Source organism: Apium graveolens, chromosome 8, assembly GCF_009905375.1.
Source record: "Apium graveolens cultivar Ventura chromosome 8, ASM990537v1, whole genome shotgun sequence".
NCBI classification, from domain to species: domain Eukaryota; kingdom Viridiplantae; phylum Streptophyta; class Magnoliopsida; order Apiales; family Apiaceae; genus Apium; species Apium graveolens.
The window spans coordinates 261,230,506-261,249,583 of NC_133654.1; the positions used below are offsets into that span (position 1 = coordinate 261,230,506).

The following is a 19,078-nucleotide window of genomic DNA, read 5'->3' on the forward strand; positions in this document are numbered from 1 at the left end:
GAGGATTGGAGGAAGAAAAAGAAAAAAGCACAGCAAAGGTCAAAGTCAAAGAATTCGCACAGAAATAGATAACTCGCAGACTGGTAAAATTTGTGGAAAATGTGGACAACAAGGTCACACGAGACGCAGTGCACGTTGTCCTAAAAAAGATCTTTAATGTAATATTTTTAATTTAATTTTATGTTGTTAGTTTATTAAGTTGTAATGTTTTCGGTTTAAATAAAAATGTTCTGTCTATATGTTTTAGTTTATTAAGTTGTTTAATTCAGCATATATATAATTTAATAATAATGTATAATTTATAATTATAACTAAAAGTTAGAAAATATAAAAAGTAGGTTAGTTTGGGAAGAGTTGAAAACAGTAGGTCATTTTGGAAAGAATAGAACAAAGTAGGTTAGTTTGGGAAAGTGAACAGCAGGGAAAAGCTTCCTGTGTTTGTAGGTCCAATGCGATCGCACTTGATGGTCATCTTTTTTAACCAAGGTGATGGCCTTGTGTGGAGCTGCACGGAAATGGACGTCATTTATGCTTTGTCGATGTATCAGTCTGTTGTTCAATGTTGATTGACATGGATGGTTACTTCATACTGGTGGTGACGTGGTGAATTGTCCTTGTGATAATATAGATGAACCACATTATCTACCTAATGTCATAGGTCTCAGTCTTGGATACTCATGTTCTGTGTTGTACATGTTAAAAAGCACAATATAACCTTAAAATTGCAGAAACTTAAGAAGTGCACATCCAAGAGGAAGTCATAGCCTGTTGCTCTCTACATGTTTATAACGGTGTGTCTAAGACGTATAACTTTTTTCAGCCAAATTTATTTGGTCTTTACAAGTCGTATTATAATAAAACCCTACTTTTCTCTCTCCCTGTGTACGTTTATCAGTTTGTAATGGTGTCTAAGATGTAGAATTCTTTTCATCCAAATTTATTTGGTCTTGGCAATGGCTTTCATTAAGCTCATCCAAGCTTTCTCATATTGTAATAGTCCTACAAATCGAAATTCTGCATTGTATTCAGTGGTAATCTCTATGTACTCCTCAGCTGGCTGGTTCAGCTTCTTCCCTTGCTTGATTTTTGTAATCATTTCTATGGGTATCACCAACTGCAAAAACTCACCTCAATTAACTTTAATGCAACTGTTGCATCAAAATCTTCAATTATCAATTTTAAAGGGTTAGTTATGACATAAATTACCTGATGTTTACGGACTAATTCATCACAGAAAGCAACTTTTTCAGTAGAGATAAAAAGGACTCCTGCAATCAGACCGGCTGAGGAACGAAAATAACACTGTGAGGCCTTCAACATCTTCTCTCTTTTTCTTATCCCAAACTCATGCTTGAACAGATTAGCTCTGCCACCGGCTATAATGATGTAGATCACCATAATCAACATGTTGCGAATACTCTCAGTGAATACAGGACGACGCAATTTAACTGCAAATCAATTTTTTTAGCTGCCAAGTGAACATTTTTTTGAGAGGGAAAATATCGCATTAGAAGATCAAAAGAACGGGATTAAATAAAAATACATTTTGCAGGAGGATTAATTACGTACAATGATGATGTATCCTTTTCCACAAATTGATGATTTTCCAGTGTCCTAATGCTTTCTTGAGGTCCATAGTTGTGTTTTCTTCTTCTGCAATTACAAGAGAAGTGCATGCATCATCAATCAGCACCATAGCCTAAATTTAACATCAGAAGTCACAACAATCGGATAGCATTATCTATGACATTTAATTGGGTACCTTCGTCTGATGTACATGAAAAGTAGTCTTCACTTTCATCATCAAACTGATCAGAGGCCATGCTCCAATTTTCAGAATCAGGATTTGTGAACACGATATTTTCCATGTCTGTGTCTTGCTTGTATGCATGAACTCCGCACCAATTTACTGTCCCTTTTGACAATTCAAATGTAAGCTCCACATGATTCCAATCATGGTGTAGGTATGTATCAAGATCTCGCCACTGCTTGGAGGACATTTCAGTTCTTAGATCATGTAGCCATGTAAAATGCTCCAGTTTTACGGTATAATTATTACGATAGACATAAACTCTGAGGCCATTGATGAATAGGTTTAGCTGGAAGTCTAACCATAACTCTTCTTGTCCTCCAAAAACAGAACATACACTTATTACTGGGAAATTTCCAGAGAACCAGAAGGACAAGGATCCCCCTTTTACACGATGATCAAACCAATCCGGAATCCCTCTTCCTGGGACTTGAACATGCAAGTTCTTGACCTCCTTCAAACCCTGACTTAATAATATGTTTGATGACCGTTTAGTCAATGATCTGCAAAAATCAGTACTTATGTCTCGTAAACTTGATGGAATCTCTGGAATGTCGTGGAGAAAACTGCAATAATCCATTTGGAGAGTCTCCAAGTGGAAACATTCTTTGATGCATGGCGGTATAGTAACAAAGTTGTTTCCTGAGAGGTTTAGCTTTTCTAACTTGTTAAAACTACTGAGGATAATGTAAACATCATCATCTGATAGATCACAGTATTTGACATTTAGTAAAACCAAGTTCAATACCGAAGTAACTGAACCTTCAACTCTTTGTCCATGTTTCTTGAACATGCTCAAACATTTCCGAATTTTTGGACAATTTCCCATATCAAGTTCCTTAAGGTTTTGCAAAGCCAGAAAACTGCTTGGCAAATCGGCAAGCCATACACACCTTGTCAAACATAACTTTTCGAGCCCAATTAGATTGCCAAATGAAGATGGCAGTTTCTTAATTGCAGTCTCCCCCACATCAATGAATCTTATCTTTTCCATTCTCCCCAAAACATCTGGGAATCTCTCGAGTTTTGAAGTTCTCCTGAAATCAAGATGTTCAAGGGCTGTCAACTTCACAAGAGATGGAAAACTCTTGAGGCTTGTACATCCCCAGACACTCAATCTAACAAGCTTATGTAGAAATCCAACAGAATCATGAAACTTCACTAAATTTGTGCATCCATCAAAACTTAAATCTACCAAATTTGGGATCTGAGAAATGTCAGGTACTTCTTTAATAGAAGAACAATGTCTTAGATCCATGTGAGTCAAATAATCATACCTCTGCAATAAAATAAAAACTGTCTGTAATTAATTATTATAAAGAGTCAAACTTCTTCATCAAGCGGTAGTGATTTTACCTTGAATGGCTTCTCCAATGCAATACGACTGTACCTTAACTCAAGTATAACAAGTTTCTTGGGATGAAAATCAGGTGGCAATGACGATGACGGATAGTCATCCCAGAAAAGTACCCTCAAGTTATTTGGGAGATGCTTGGGAGCTTTGGAAAAGCATCCAATTTGATATTGATCAACTTTAAGCATTCTAAGATTTTTCATCTTTTCAAAAGCTTCATCATTCCACTCCACTTCATGCACTTGTCTGGGCAAGTCTAACACTATAGCTTCAAGCTTATCTGTTCCCTATATTCATTCCAAAAGAAAGAAAAAAGAGAAGACAGAACATTCAGTAATAAACATAGATATAGGAGGAATTTAAGATGATAAAACATGTGTTATATCTCACCATGTTGTCACTTAGTACTCGAACAATGTCTTCATGAAACCATAATCTACTACGTTTTCCAGGATCTAATGGTGATTCTTGTCGAACAACTTCTCTCCCCATGTCTTGAATTAAATCATGCATCCACAGTCGATTTTCTTTAACAGCTATCAAAGATTTGTCAGTAAGTTCTCGAATACCAGACTTTGAGTAGAATCCACATGCATTTAGTATATGTTTGACATGATCCAGTTTCTCTTCTTTGAAAAAGCATGCAATGTCAAGAAAAATTGCTTTCTCATTCTCCTCCAAATTATCGAAACTAATTCTTAGTATTTCTTGAATCTTTCTATTTGGAATGCTTTTGTACTTTTGCAATGTGCATTCCCATTCATCAATTGTTTTACCAAATAACTCAGAACCTATTATTTCCATGGCTAGTGGAAGGCCCTGGCCATAAAACACTGCCCTCTTTGAAATTTCTATCCAACTTTCGTCTGGTTTGCTTCTTTTGAAGGCTTTCCAACTGAACAGTTCAAGAGCTTCATCATCGTTTAATTCCTTCACATCATATATTTTATCGACTCCATGAACATCTAGCAAATGCTTATCCCTTGTTGTAATAACAACTCTACTACCCGAACCAAACCAATCCATTCCTCCTGCTAAGGCTTGCAATTGTTCTCGTTTGTCAACATCATCGAGAATCAACAGAATTGATCTAGTACGGGGAAGTCTGTCTCTACTTATAGCTATTCCTTGGTTAACATTGTGTACATTGGAACCTTTCTCCATATACACCTGCGAAAGAATTTGTTTCTGCAGTTCTTCTAAACCAAGTTTGATCGAATTCTCTCTCACATTTGCTATAAAAATTTTGTAATCAAATTTGTCAGCAACAAAGTTATAAAGCGCTCGTGCAATTGTTGATTTTCCTATTCCACCAATGCCAAAAATCCCAATCATGCGAACATCATCACTAGAATTAATTTCCAGAAGTGAAGTCACTTCTGAGACACGAGACTCTAACCCTACTGGATAATCAACAACATGCATAAATATCGAGTTCAACTTCTTACAGACTTCATCGGTAATCTCGTGAATAAACTGATCATATTGATCATACCTGATATGCCATCCAGACAAGTTAGCCACACTGTGCAGCACTGACTTCCAATTTCGAACCCTGTCCATCCGATCCTTGTATCTTTGTTCATGCCTAGCCATTGCTTCTCCAAAACTTCTGATTTGATGTCTAACATCTGCTGGATCCACTTTGTAAAAAACAGGTCGAACCAACTGTCCCATTGTTTCCATACACTGATGAATTTTGACAAGTTCATCAAGGCACCACGGAGATTGAGCATAATTTTCCGAGAAAATAACAATTGCAATCTTTGATTCTTCAATGGCTTTGAGAAGGGCAGGTGCTATGTCTTCTCCTTTCCTAAGCTCCTCATCATCTTGAAATGTGTGTATTCTTTTTTGGCACAAAGCTTTATAAAGACTGTCTGTGAAATTGTTTCTTGTATCTGATCCCCTAAAGCTAAGAAAGACATCATAAGTCCAATGTTTATTTGTGGAGGAAGAAGTCACTGTATGTGCCATGCTACCGTAAGATCAAACCAAACCAAACATACACGGTATATCCTGCTCGTAAAACATGGCAAGGGATCCTACCTTAACATGACAAAATCAGCATCTGAAATAATTTGCTCTGGTTTTGCTTGACACATTACTACAGAAGTAATTAGTAAAGTGAAAGAGGTAGATAGAGTGTTTGTTTGGACAGCATTTCAACTGTAAGAAAAGATGTAGGGTTACATTTTCTCATTTTCTTCTTTACTTGACAGCACACTATTATCCCCACTTGCTGGTGGTGGGTCTCTAGAAATTTAAATTTCAAGGAAAAATTTGTTAAAACGGCTGTAAAATTTGGAAATCGAATTTACTCAATTACGTTTTTAAAATTTTGAGTGATTATATGATTTTTTGAATACTCATTTTTTTATCGTAAGAACTCGCATCCGCTACCATGAATACTCATTTTCAAAATTGTCAATTTGAAATATAAAAATAACTATAGTGACATGTCTGAATTACTAGTATTTCATGATTTCTTGAAGATAATGTTTCTTGAAATCTTTTGGGGAGTGAAAATATTTATTTATTAATATTATTTGGAAAGAAATAATTTAAAGATTTTAATTTTTGTTATATGGTCAATGCAATTCGAGCTGATCTGACGTACAACTCCAGAGTAAAAAATACACCTCCACGTTTATTATTTCTTTTATTGGTTGACTTTAATTATTTAATTTTGTGACGAAAAAGTATTTTAATCTTAATGACAGATTTTGAAGCATAAATTAATACATATCACAACTCTTGAAAGTGCTATAGGAACGAACAATAAAGTCTCATTTGAAGCAGAGGAAAAAGAAAAAAAAATATTTTATAAAATTCCAATTTGATCGAATTATTCTCCAATTAATTTTAATAAGCTACTTTCCTGATATGATTTTTAGTTCGATTTATATATTCTTTTGTAATCCTAATATATTAAGGCTGGTAAATTAAATTTATTTTATTATTTTAATTATTCAATAATCATTTCAATTATTTTCCAATTATCCATAAGTGTTCTCTCAATTAGTGTCCATTTGACAATATTATTCATGACTCTCGTTGTTCACACGTTCCCCAAAATTTTTCGTCAATTTTTTTTATCAAATTACGTGGCAAACACATGGCATGTTTTAATTTATGAGCGCATGATAATGCACGCAGGTTCTTATATACTCCCTCCGTCCCTTTCAAATGTTTACATTTTTTAGAGAGTATTCGACACGCATTTTAAGGTGCATATAAAGTATAGTTATGTAACTTTTTTTACAATTTTATTTTTCTGAATAAAAACTAAAACATTCAACTTTTATTCAGAAAAAGAAAAATTGTAAAAATAATTTACATAACTATACTTTTCATGCACCTTAAAATACGTGTCAGACACTTCCTCATAAATGTAAACAATTGGAAGGGACTGAGGGAGTAATATTTATATGACATATCAATATTTGAGGAAATTTTTGGAGAAAAAATTTCGGAAACCTAGCATTACATGCTGGTGAGTTAAACATTTTGTAAAAAATTTCTTAACTGCATTTAAAACTTTCTGATTAAATTCAGATACAAATTCGAATTTTAAATCTAAAAAAAATTACGAACCAAAACGTAGACATGTTATAAAATTCAGCTTGTTTGGTAGGCAGGCTTCTTTTATCAGATTAGCCTGTTAAATGCGCACTTCCAAAGCTATGGTGGCCCAGCCCATTATATTAAAAATTTTGAGCCCCGGAAATTTTGATTTTGAACTATGAAACTCTTTGGAGAAATCTTACAAGTTTAAAGTTTATATAAAACTAGTGCATTTAATAAGTGCAAATTTTGAAATGTATTCTTTGATCAACTTTTTTCTAATATGCGTAATTTTTTAAAAATGACCGTTAAAATGAGAGAGCGAGGGAGTATTAGATATCCCCCCGTATAAGTTGTTGAGTAAGCGAGAGTGAAACACAATTCATGAATAATGAAAATCAAATTTTTACCGCTATATTATTATCGTTAAATCTTGATAAATAAATATTTTTCGGACCGAACTATTTTATTTATTAATCGAGAATATTCATTTATGGAGATAAAAAATATATTATCCCTATTATGTTGGGATCGAAACAAAATATTAATTTGGCGAGATTATCCATTTATCGAATATTTATTTATCGAGTTTTTACTGTATTACACTCTTAAATGATATAATTTATTCAACGTTAAAAGTAAGTAATTTCCTTGACAAAAAAAGTAAGTTATTTTATTACCCTCTTAAATGATACTAAAATTTATTCAACATTAAATATTTATGTTAATTTTTTTTATGGCTTTACACAAGAAGAAATCTGTGTGTGTCCTCTCCACTGTGACTGGCTAATTTCCAAGCTGTTACTGCAATATTGTATTGCTGATTATACATTTAATTTTAATTTATTTTTTGACAGATATGTAAATTTAATAATTGACTAGGAAACGGATGGTACAGCTAAAGCTAATTACGTGTAACATTACAAACACGCAATATTTAAAACTTTGACTTGCGACTTGTTTAAAGATAATATGTGTACATGTGAAGTGAAGCTTTGAGAGTACGTATCTGAGGCTTTCATTTCAGGGCTGTGATTTAGGGTAAAGATAAACACATGCATCCATAACTGAACGATTCGTACGATTACAGAGGCTGGAGAGTGTACCCAGTTTCAGACGGTGGAGTAGTTGAGTCAAATGTCAAAACCTTACCATGCAAGCTTTGATACCCCCAGCTGTTGTTGACTTTCCAATTTTCACTACATTTGTATTCAAGATAATTACTATCTCCGTCCAATCGGGGAATTGGATACGTTCACTATTTACACGCATTTCGAGATTTCTATAAAATATAATTTTATAATATATTTTTAATTATTTTTTTATTTTAAATAAAAGTTTAAAAATAAAACTTTTATTCAAGGAAATTTTTTTTTTAAAAAATATTATGAAATTATGTTTTAAATGAGTATTGAAAAGTGTGCCGAAAAGTATTTAATGGAACGGAAGGTGTATACTTTTATGTTTGACTATGTAAAAATATGGGTGATGGCCAAAATATCCTATCCCCATATTGAGGTCTTATGTACATGCAGTTACGAAATTTCGTCGTCCGTATATGCTAATACGTAAGTTTATTTGCCGTATTTAGTCGCCATACGCATTTTCGTATGCTGTATCAGGGCTGATACGACGTTGAGTTTGACTTATTATCCTTAACGCGACTCATGAATGTTTTAGGGAAAATTTTAAAAAATGAGATACCGTACACAGAATGTAGTGTTTAAAGGATTGGTCAGGATCATACATCCTGAAATGAGGTAACTGGTGATTATCACAAAAAAATAGTCATATATATATATATCAATTCATGGTCACATTTTTAAGCTAGGACCGTAGTGTATGTGAACGTCCGGTTTACTTGAATATACCTTTATTGAAATTTGAATTAATATAGGTTTAATAATAAAAGTAATTACCGTTAAGTAGTATTAGATACCTTAAATTCGTTATTAATTTTTTTCCTAATAACTTGACATGACATTTGTCCTGTTTTAATTTATTGATGCATATATATGCACACAGAATTCTGAAAAATTATTAAACTTATCTTATTTGTGAAGAGTTTCTGAGACTCTAACATTTCTCATCACTGATCTATACATTCCCTAAATATCAGTGTTGAATATCAACCTGAAGATTATGAACTTTGTATATCACATCGTTCTTTTTTCCAGAACAACCGATGATCAGAAAACGTGTTGACATGTAAATTTTAAAATTAACAAAAAGGTCTGTTGTGTACATGTTTTTTTCTTTTATTTTCACGGCTGCAAAATTTTGACCAAAACTACACAAGTGCAGCACTCTCCCCCATCAAGCTCCGAACCTCAGCAACTTTCTACAAATTCGAAATCTACAACACACACTGTACTACATGTATAATATCTTCAACTTTAAGAATTCAAAGTTGTTTACAGCAACTTCACACTAGTGCTGAGAGTTAAGGAGTGTCAATATCAAACATTCACATATATCCTTACCTAACCAACTGTAAGGATTTATGAACCGACTTGTTCAACAACAAAATGCTCGCTTTCATATCTTTTACTAGTAGCACTACTTGCAAGTTATGACTCTTGTAAATACTACCATTACATTTCCTGAACTTTCAAGGCAAATGCAATATCAATCAACAACTCTTTCAAAGTCCTTTTTTTTCCAGTTCTACTAAATATGATGAATTCACTGCAAATACTATAAACAACCCTCCCGCAGATTAACCATTTAGCATATTATACGTTGAAAATGAGTTTTATTCCTTTTTTATAGGTAAACTGACGCAAACGACAGAAGTCGAAGCTTTCATATCTCGCAGAGAAATCAAGACCTCGATCACTAGCATCACCCTTTATTGGTTGTTGTATTCCATTTTACATTCAACTAGATGCAAAAGTTAATCATTTTCGTGAACCAGGTTTCATAAACTTAAGGACCAATCCTGCAAAGTACAGTTCCATAATCTGTTTCAAAAAAGAATTAGACTATAAATAATAGTTGAACAAACAAAATAATATTTCTATTCAGTATATATCTATCAATTACAGTAAGTAATCCAAATCAACAAATATTGAAGTTCCTCATGTTCTAACAAAAACCTTTTAGACAAAAAAATCAAAAAATATAAATTAAAAAATTAAATAATATTAGTTCAACAATATTCATCACCATACATATTTCTTGATTCATGCTGGTTGTGTTCTTCATGATCAGTTGTGGCCTTTAGATGGTCCTGACCCCGGATGATGATCGCCTTTCGGCAACTGACTGAAAACCAATCCTTCATATTTTGGTTGATATTGCTTCAACTGCTCCGGTACCATCTCCGGTGAAACCTTCTTTATCATCATCATCATTCTTCCCGGTCTTGTCGCCGCGCAAGAACTCATCAAAAGACATATAACCAAGAAAACACTAAACAGATTACACGAAAAGTATTGTTTAGCCATGGAATTCAGAGATTTGTTTTTCGAGAAAAGTTGAGATAATTTTTTTGGCAGCTAGGGTTTATTACTATACTCAAAGAATGTAGTTTATAACTGTATAACATTCCATATATATAGAGGAGTGTTGGTGTTTGAGGAAGCAGAAAAGATGAGGAAGATGCATGGGACAAGTAAAGTCCTGGAAATTTAGAGATAAGGAGTGATGCACACGCTAGTGAGTCATGCTCTTGAATGTCAAAGGCATGGGAATAAAATTAGAAAAATATTAAGATTTAAATTTTAGCCTTTGCTTGTTGCCGGCTATCCATGTAATTTCTTCTGCTATACACAGTGTCATTTTTAGGCCAAATTATATTACAATTTGTAATGCATGTTTTTTTAATTTTATGAGGTTCATTTGCGTGTACGTCTCCTTATAAATGCTACAATTACCGTAAGTATCAGAGTAATAGGATTATGGTTTTGGTCTTTTAATTAAGTACGCCATATATTAGTTTATTATAGTTAGGCACGCTTAGTTTATCATAATACACAAATATAATTCACGGCGCATGAGAACTATTAGCTGTTGAGATCGGCCGGATCCTAAGAACTTACTATCCGAAAGTTACAAATTCAGTTGTAGTGTGAAGTCCAGATTTAAGGAGGAAATAGTGAATTGCCATACTATTCTCTCCAAAATTAATTGAGTTATAAAAAAACTGACCGCTCGTGTTATTTTAACGATTTTTCTGTGGTGTGTCAATGTACATAAATTAATCATTAAATTTTATATGTTTAACTATGTTTGATTATCTGCTACTCGTTAATAATTAGGGCTGTAATTCGGGTCGGGCGGCTCGCGAGCTTGCCCGACTCGAACTCGTTTAAGTGGGCTCGACTCGGCTGGTTTAGTTAAACGAGCCGAGTTGGGCAGAAGTTCCGGCTCGTTTAATTATGCCCGACTCGAACTCGTTTAAGTGGGCTCGACTCGGCTCGTTTAGTTAAACGAACCGAGTTCGGGCAGAAGTTCCGGCTCATTTAATTACCCGAGCCAGCTCGACTCGACTCGTGAAATTAAATGAGCCGAGTTCGGGTAGAGTTTTTGGCTCGAGACGAAAATGACTGTCACACACCTTTCGTAGAAGAGCTGAGTGGGGCCGAAATATTTACGAATTCACGAGCTCACCCAACATCCTGAATAAATCAGTTCGTCAATCAGCAGTTCAGCCCGAGGGCATGCAACTCACTGACCGGAACTCCCATTAGACTCAAAATAAACTAATTTTATAATTTTATCTCTTAGCATGTGTTAATGTGCATGTACTGAAACATGTTTAATAAGATAAATATGCACGAATTTATAGAAACGCGTTGATTATAGATAGTCCGTACGTACCAATTTCAGACCACACAATGTCATGTGGGAAAAACATGTCACGAAAATGGGGTAGAACAGCCAGAAGAGATTTCGAGATTAATTAATGTAAATGATGATTTTGGAGATTAAAATATATGGAGTATTTTAATCAGGGGGACGATGATGAAACAAAAATTAACCAAAAGGCCGACGTTGCTTGTTGATAACTGCCATAAAATAAGGGTTGCCGAAGTCAAAGTCAACCTCAATATTTTAATATAAATAAATTCAGAGTATCTCAGATGCCCCACACAAAAAAGGATTAAGGAAAGGCATGGATGTTACAAAAGTTGATTAGAAGGAGAAACTGATATTGACATTCTATAGGGCGAGGTTAAAAAATTGATATTAGTAGAATGGAGTTGTTGTAAGATATGGTTTTTATATAGTGTATGACTTGCAATCTGGAATTGTTTATTTTTAGCATGCCATGTTGCCTGTTAATAGAGTAAAATACTATATTATTTCGTGATACGGATTTACAATGCCAGCAATGAAATTAGATGCCGACTTAAATAGATTACCGCATTATGGATTTGTGATGGGCTTGAAAATACCTAAGTTATTTATTTGGACAAGAAATTTAATTAATTTATATTCGAAATCCGAAACGGTGATTAAATTTAAAAAAAGTGGTTCGTGATTGCAAGAATTTATATCCGCGGGATAAATTTTATACTAAAAGTTGATATGAATTAGGATCATGTCACGGATATTCGCGCTTAACTTTATAATGGGATAAATATCAAGTTCATGACTGATTGCAGCCAAATGACTCAATTTGGTCACTGACTACAAATTTGACTCACTTTACTTACTCATTTAATTAAAATGTACAGGCCGTTAAAAGTCAATGAAGATTGTAACGGTCAGATCTGATGTGGCATGAACAGAGACCAATCAGCTGAGCTGTAGATGACGTGGACTGTACAACGGCTACATCTGCCCTTTATATACATATACATACAACCCATACTTGATATTTATCCCCTAAATATTTTAGGGTTCTTCTTTTCCATGGCAACAACAAGCACATCAAGATCTTCTCACCCCATGTCCTCAAGAAACTCTTCTGGGTTCATTTGCGATTGTGGTGATAGGGGAAAAATGTATACGTCTTGGTCATTGAGAAATCCAGTACGAAGGTTTTATACGTGTTCTTACTCCCAAGTAAGACATTTGTGATAACATTAAAGATGATGTTAGTGAATTAATTGAATTAAAAAATTAAAATTTGAAACTTGCAGGATAGCAGGTGTGACTATTTTCAATGGTATGATACGAAGTTTCGGGGAAGGAATGCTGAAGTTATCACTCATCTCAATAATCGAAGAATTTACTTAGAAGCAAAGATAGAGTTGCTCGAAGAGAAGATTGTGATGCTCGAAGAAAAAGTAGCAAAGAAGAAGGAAAAGAATAGGGAGAAGAAAGTGAAATTTGGCAAGTATTGGAAGATACTAAAGATATTTGGATTTGTAACTGTTGTGTTCATTGTTGTGTTGGTGATGAAGTCCCAGCAGAAGAAGAATGTGAATGGTGGATGGCTCTATGTTATGTAATTTGTATGTTAGTGGTGTGAATTTCAGTTAGTGGATGGCTTCATATTGTGTTGCCACTAATGAATTTTGTGCAATTGTAATGCATCAGTATGGCTCAGTGTCCATGTACTAGCAATATTTAAATGAATGGAATGAATGCAATTATAGCATTATGAAGATTGGTGTGAAATAAGCTGCTAATGTAGATAACTTCATTCAGTCATTACATGGTCCCAAATTTTGAAACATAAGTTTTACATACTTAACCATACCAAAATAAGGTCTACTTGACCATACTTAAGACAAAAATATAGCCATCCCAGAGTTATGATTTAACTGACCATACTTAACATAAGTACATTGTTTGGGACTGATTACACTAAACCCAAAAATATAAAGTTCATAATTAAAAACCCTTAATCATCATCAAGGTTGACAGGATCATCCGGCGTATTTTTAAAAGTGAACTTTGTCTTCAACCATAATCTGTTGCTCCTCCTTGGTTCTGGTTCCACCTCATCTTCATCGCTTTCTTCTTCTTCTCCAGACATGACTTCATCACCCTCTTCTTCTCCTTCTGATTCTTCATGATCTACCTCTTCCGATTCTTCATCACCTTCTTCTCCACTGTCTACTTCAGCACCTTCTTCAGCAAGGCCTTCCATGGTATTCTCTGTACTCGGTCCATCTGCTGCCATAGTAGGAGTTACATGTGCATCACCATGTTTAAATGGTGGAGTACTAACACATGGAGTCCCATTTGACATATGGCCTGTTGACACAAACCCAGGATTAGGCATGAATAGTTTACCTCCACAAGCTCCTAAGAGCATTTCCTGAAATGACTGAGTCCTTGGAGTAGGTTGAGTAGTCAAGGTTTCATGGTTGCTAGGCACTTTGTTGCTTTCTTTAGAAGCCTCAATCAAGTCATCATATGTATCATGAAGAATGTTGTCATCATAGGCTGCAAGGATGTCTTCTAGCTGACCAGCAAATTCTTCCTCCTCAATCACTGGTTCAATTTGTTTTTGCTGACATTTTTTGGCCATCCAGAAGGGCCTATCTTTTCTCTTGGTTTGAGACTTGTTCTTCATCTGTTATTTCCCCTTCCCTTTCCCAGTAGATGCTTTAACCTTGGATGTTTCCCTTGGTTTCACCAATGACAATACCAGGTAAGGCCCTCCTTACCAGTAGTTGGTGGTTTATCAGTAGATTGATTTTGATGATCCACACAAACATTCATTTTTTTTAATGGTAGAGACAATTTAGTTAAATCCCTCATGGAGACATCATCATATAATAATCTAATACCTTTCTTGAAGCTATGACCATCATTTTGGAAGTAGTACAAATCAGTTAGGCTATAATTATATTTTTCTGCATAATCTTCAAATTCCAGTACAGATATTACATCAGTGTCAACATTTTCAATTACTTCTACAGACCCCCCGACATACCCAGCATTACCCTTCACGGGTTCAACTTTAAAAACCCCACGGTGATGTAAATAAAGGGTAACCCTAGAAGACATTCCTACATAACAAAGATTATATAACTTCGATTACACACTTTTATTACAAACAAACTAAGTAAACAACAAACACGAGATGATGTTCAACTGAATAACTAAAATATGGTGTCAAATAAGCACAACTCAGTATGCATGTCATACAGAAATCGTAAGTGTGTATATATATATCAATACATACCTTATACGGTGCTTTGATGATAGCAATCAGTCAGTTGTTCTTCAATCTTCCACAATCAACCCAGAAACGCAAGCAATCGATCGATTTCAAGAAAAAAGAGGATTAGGGTTTCATTTCTTCCCCTCTTTCAATTCCCGCTTCTTCTCCCTTTCTTTGACATAACTGATACTCTTTTTTTTTAATTTTTAACTTGGATAGGTGCCACTTCAGCGACAGGTGTTGCCACTTCAGCGACAGGTGTTGCCACATCAACGACAGGTGTCGTCAGATGGAAAACTTAACGTTTAACGTTAAGTCTGACCAATTTCTTCATTGACTTTTAACGGCCTGTACATTTTAATTAAATGAGTGAGTAAAGTGAGTCAAATTTGTAGTCAGTGACCAAACTGAGTCATTTGGCTGCAATCAGTCATGAACTTGATATTTATCCCACTTTATAATTATATGATTTTTGATATTTTTCGCAGATTAATAGTTTGCTTACGATTGCTTATTATGACAGAACACTCGTTTAAAAATGTTAAATTTAAATCTTAATTGTTATATACTATTTGATAGTTAATAAAAGAAATTCATAACTAAAATATGAATTTATCAATTAATCTCCGGGAAAAATCTCAAATTGGTCACTGAAGTGAAGCTATAGTATCAAAAAATTGATTAATCTTATCGGGGTCTCAACCGTACCACTCTAGTAACCGATAATGATATCTCTGTTAGTTTGACCAGTTGACCAGACGGGAAGGTGACGTGGCTAACGTTTCTTGGACAGAGTGGCTCGGTGGTGTTACGTGGAATGTGAGTTAGAGCCGACAATTAAAAAATTAAACAAAAGAAAAATAAATAACAAAATAACAATTAGAAATAAAACTATATTGACCCGTAAATTACCAAATTAGGGATTAATATGTTCAATCGAAGTTTAATTGAGGTGTGAGAGAAACCCTAAATATCGAATCGAGTGCGAAAACCCCCCGGAGTTGGTTCAAATCGTCTCAAACTGAAGAGGTATGTTCAATCGAATCTCAACAACACTTATGTATGCATATTGAACTTCGATTGTTGTGTTATCTGGGTATATATGTGTAATATCATTTTGATATTTGATTTACAATGTTCGTATATATGTTGTTGAATTTAATCTGAATCTGTAAGTAATGTTGTTGTATTTAATTTGATTAATCTGAAATTATGCATTTCGTGCTCAGTTGTTGTATTTATTTGCATGTTACAGTTCAATGTCGAAGGTACATTTATACATACACCACCATGGTGATTTTGCACCTATTCCTAATGTCAAGTATGTTGGTGGTGAAGTTGATGTCCTAGAGGATTTTGATACTGATTTGTTGTCTTTTAGACATTTGGATGAGTTTGCTGGTAAATTTAGGTATCACCCTAGTGAGTTAGTGTACTTCAAAACTGATGGAAAAACATGGAAAAATGGTACAAGGTTGTTGTTTGATGATAATTCAGTGAGAGAGATGGTTGAGATACATAGAGGTTTAGGTCGAATTGATCTGTATGTGGATCATTATGAGTTAGATGAGGTGATTTATGGCACTGATAATGGGGGAGGCACTACTAGAAAAAAGACCTTAGACATCGGTTTTTAACCGATGTCTATGTAAAAAATGTATGATGTCTTCGCGACTGATGTTAAATGTATTTTCTCATAGACATCGGTTAAAAACCGATGTCTATGTAATATTACACATCGTTTCTGAAAAATTTCTGATGTCTAATTCACATTGATGTTATATAATTGTTTAATGTCGAGTTCAGAAATGTAATATTAGGACGATTAGGCCTGTTTAAAACTATAACACACAATCAATATTTATAAAATAACATCGGTTAAAAATAAAAAACCGATGTCTATATCTTATTAGACATCAATCATTTTCTAAGTACCCGATGTCAATGTTGATAATAAACATCGATCATTTTCTAAGTACCCGATGTCAATGTTGATAATAGACATCGGTTGTTTTCTAAAAAACCGATGTTAGTATGATAAATAGACATCGGGTGTTTATTTTTAAATCGATGTTATTACCCTGTTTTCATGTGCTAATATTCCTTTATTAACATCGAATATTTTATTTTTCTGATGTCTTTGTGATTTTAAGACATTGCTTTTATATGTGTAAACTGATGTTATTTATGGTTTTTTAACATCGGTTCTAATAACAATGTGATGTCTGTTTCTATTATAATTAAACTGAGCATCTCTGTTTTTGCATGAACCAGAAAACTCCATATGGTAAAATCCAATCAACCAACAATTTTTCATCCAACCAACCAACAATTTTCCATCCAACCAACCAACAATTTTCACCTCATCAACCAACAATTAACCCAGATTCAACCAACAACAGTTTTTATCCAATCAACAACCTAAAACATCTACTATAAAATTCAGAACATCTACATTAACCAACCAACAACAAATATATAGCGAAAATAGTTCTAACACATTGTCAAACATGCATCTTACAAATTCGATCATCAAGTACATTATGAAACCAGAATTTACAGTAGCGAGGCAAGGAAATTTACAATCTACATTTTGTCTTGAATGAAGTCGATAACATCACAGCGAACCTGGTCTAGCTCCTCTAGAGTGTAAGACTTGCGAGTCTTGGTCGCCCACTAAAAATTGAGTAAACCGAAAAGGGAAATCATAAAAAAAATGCATCTAAAATGCCACATTCAGTCATACAAAAATGAATGTACGGACCTTAGAAGTAAAAGAAATTTCTCTGTCCTCAATAATTTCCTTCATGTACCTCATGACCACATAACCACATTCAACCCCACCAGGCTGTTTCGGGGATCCCTGTTAAGATAAAAAAAAACTGGCTTTACAAACTGATTAAATCAAAATTCCTGTCGTACTATAAAAATTATAATATAAATTACTTACTACAAGATTCTTGATTTTAGGAGCTTTGTTACCCCTTCCTGTTTGAGAATTAACTTGTTTTATTGTCCTGCATATTATAATGACACGATGTCAAGAGTCATATTTCGAATACAAGAAATAAATGAAAACAACCTAAAAAATAAAAGGAATAATGTTACTCTGATAAAGCTTTTTCTAAATCATCAAAATGAGTTGGATGAGGCAAAGGATTGAGAATGTAAATGTCGCCATCCCATATTACGACCAGAATCCAGTGACAACTGTATTATTATAAATTTACACAAGTCAGATATTTTTTAAAAATAGCCTGAAAACCTAAAAGAAAATTAAATTAATAGATTATAATATGCATTTAAAAATACTTACTGATGATTATGTGGCAGGAAGAATATGTGATTTTGATTACCCTCTTTCAACCGACTACCAACATTTCGTTGAAAATCAGCATTCAAATTAAAGTTGGCGCCAGGATCAAAAAATCCATACAGGACCACATCATCATTCTTGCGAACCCTCTTAATTGTACTATGCAAATGCCTATACAAATGTGGGAGAAATTAAAATTACTAGCAGACCAGTTGTGCGATAATTCAAACAGAACCTATAACCACGAAAATAAATTACTTACGCCATATACGCAGATATCGCAGCTTGTCCAATCATGTCAAACTCTAACAATGCTTTTAAATTCTCATGTAATATATATATTGTCTTCTCAACTCCAAACATATCGGAATCACATGGAATAGGGATAGATTCCCCGCTGGCTTTCATAAATGTCGTAGCATGTTTGTACAATACCTTGTTCTTTGACTGCGACACATCTCTTTTCTTTTTCTACAAAAAAATGAAAGAATATAAGTAGAAATTTATTCACCTAATTAACCCCTATTTTTCAACTTTTATACAACTTTAGCAACCAACAAGCACATGTAAATACCACAATTGTCCGTAGGCTGATTAAATTTCGAGGCCATGCCAAGTGTGAACCATTGGCTTCACGAACATGTTCAATTTCACCAGGTATAGGCACGGGAACTAAAGCATCTGGTTGGATATGTCCATCAACCGACACACGAGCATGTCCAGGCTTCAGGGGCACTCCATGAACCGAAACATTCATTTCATCATCTTCGAAAACAGTACCAAAAGCAACCTTATTTTCGATGCTATCCACCGAAAGCTCACAAATTTGTGGACCCTATAATTGTAAGGAGTAAATTATATAATTACTCTATAATTTGAAGAACCGTATAATTAAAATAATATATGTGAAATGTACCTTCTTTTCTGATGGAGGGGGTTGATCATAAGCAAGACAATCAT

At 34.1% G+C, this 19,078-nt stretch overlaps 1 protein-coding gene across 2 annotated transcripts; it reads right to left on the reverse strand.

Annotated features, from left to right (window-relative positions):
- Positions 1–753: 753 nt before the first annotated feature.
- Positions 754–5,339, reverse strand: LOC141677788 (disease resistance protein RPV1-like). 2 transcript variants are annotated; one of them, XM_074483855.1, is made up of 6 exons: positions 3,555–5,339; positions 3,167–3,451; positions 1,763–3,089; positions 1,570–1,653; positions 1,207–1,448; positions 754–1,114 (listed from the first exon to the last, which is right to left on the reverse strand). In XM_074483855.1, exons 1-6 carry the CDS (start codon positions 5,139–5,141, stop codon positions 938–940), a joined length of 3,702 nt encoding a protein of 1,233 aa, XP_074339956.1. In that variant the 5' UTR covers positions 5,142–5,339; the 3' UTR covers positions 754–937. The 2 variants fall into 2 exon arrangements, with proteins under 2 accessions (XP_074339956.1, XP_074339957.1); XM_074483856.1 differs by lacking the exon at positions 754–1,114 and having other exon boundaries at positions 1,260–1,468.
- Between the last annotated feature and the right edge of the window lie 13,739 nt (positions 5,340–19,078).

Coding starts and splice junctions, on each gene's coding strand:
- LOC141677788 (XM_074483855.1), bottom strand. CDS start 5,141: ATGGCACATACAGTGACTTCTTCCTCCACAAATAAACATTGGACTTAT. Junction 3,090..3,166: donor CATTGGAGAAGCCATTCAAG/GTAAAATCACTA, acceptor ATTTTATTGCAG/AGGTATGATTATTTGACTCA. Junction 1,654..1,762: donor TTCATGTACATCAGACGAAG/GTACCCAATTAA, acceptor TTGTAATTGCAG/AAGAAGAAAACACAACTATG.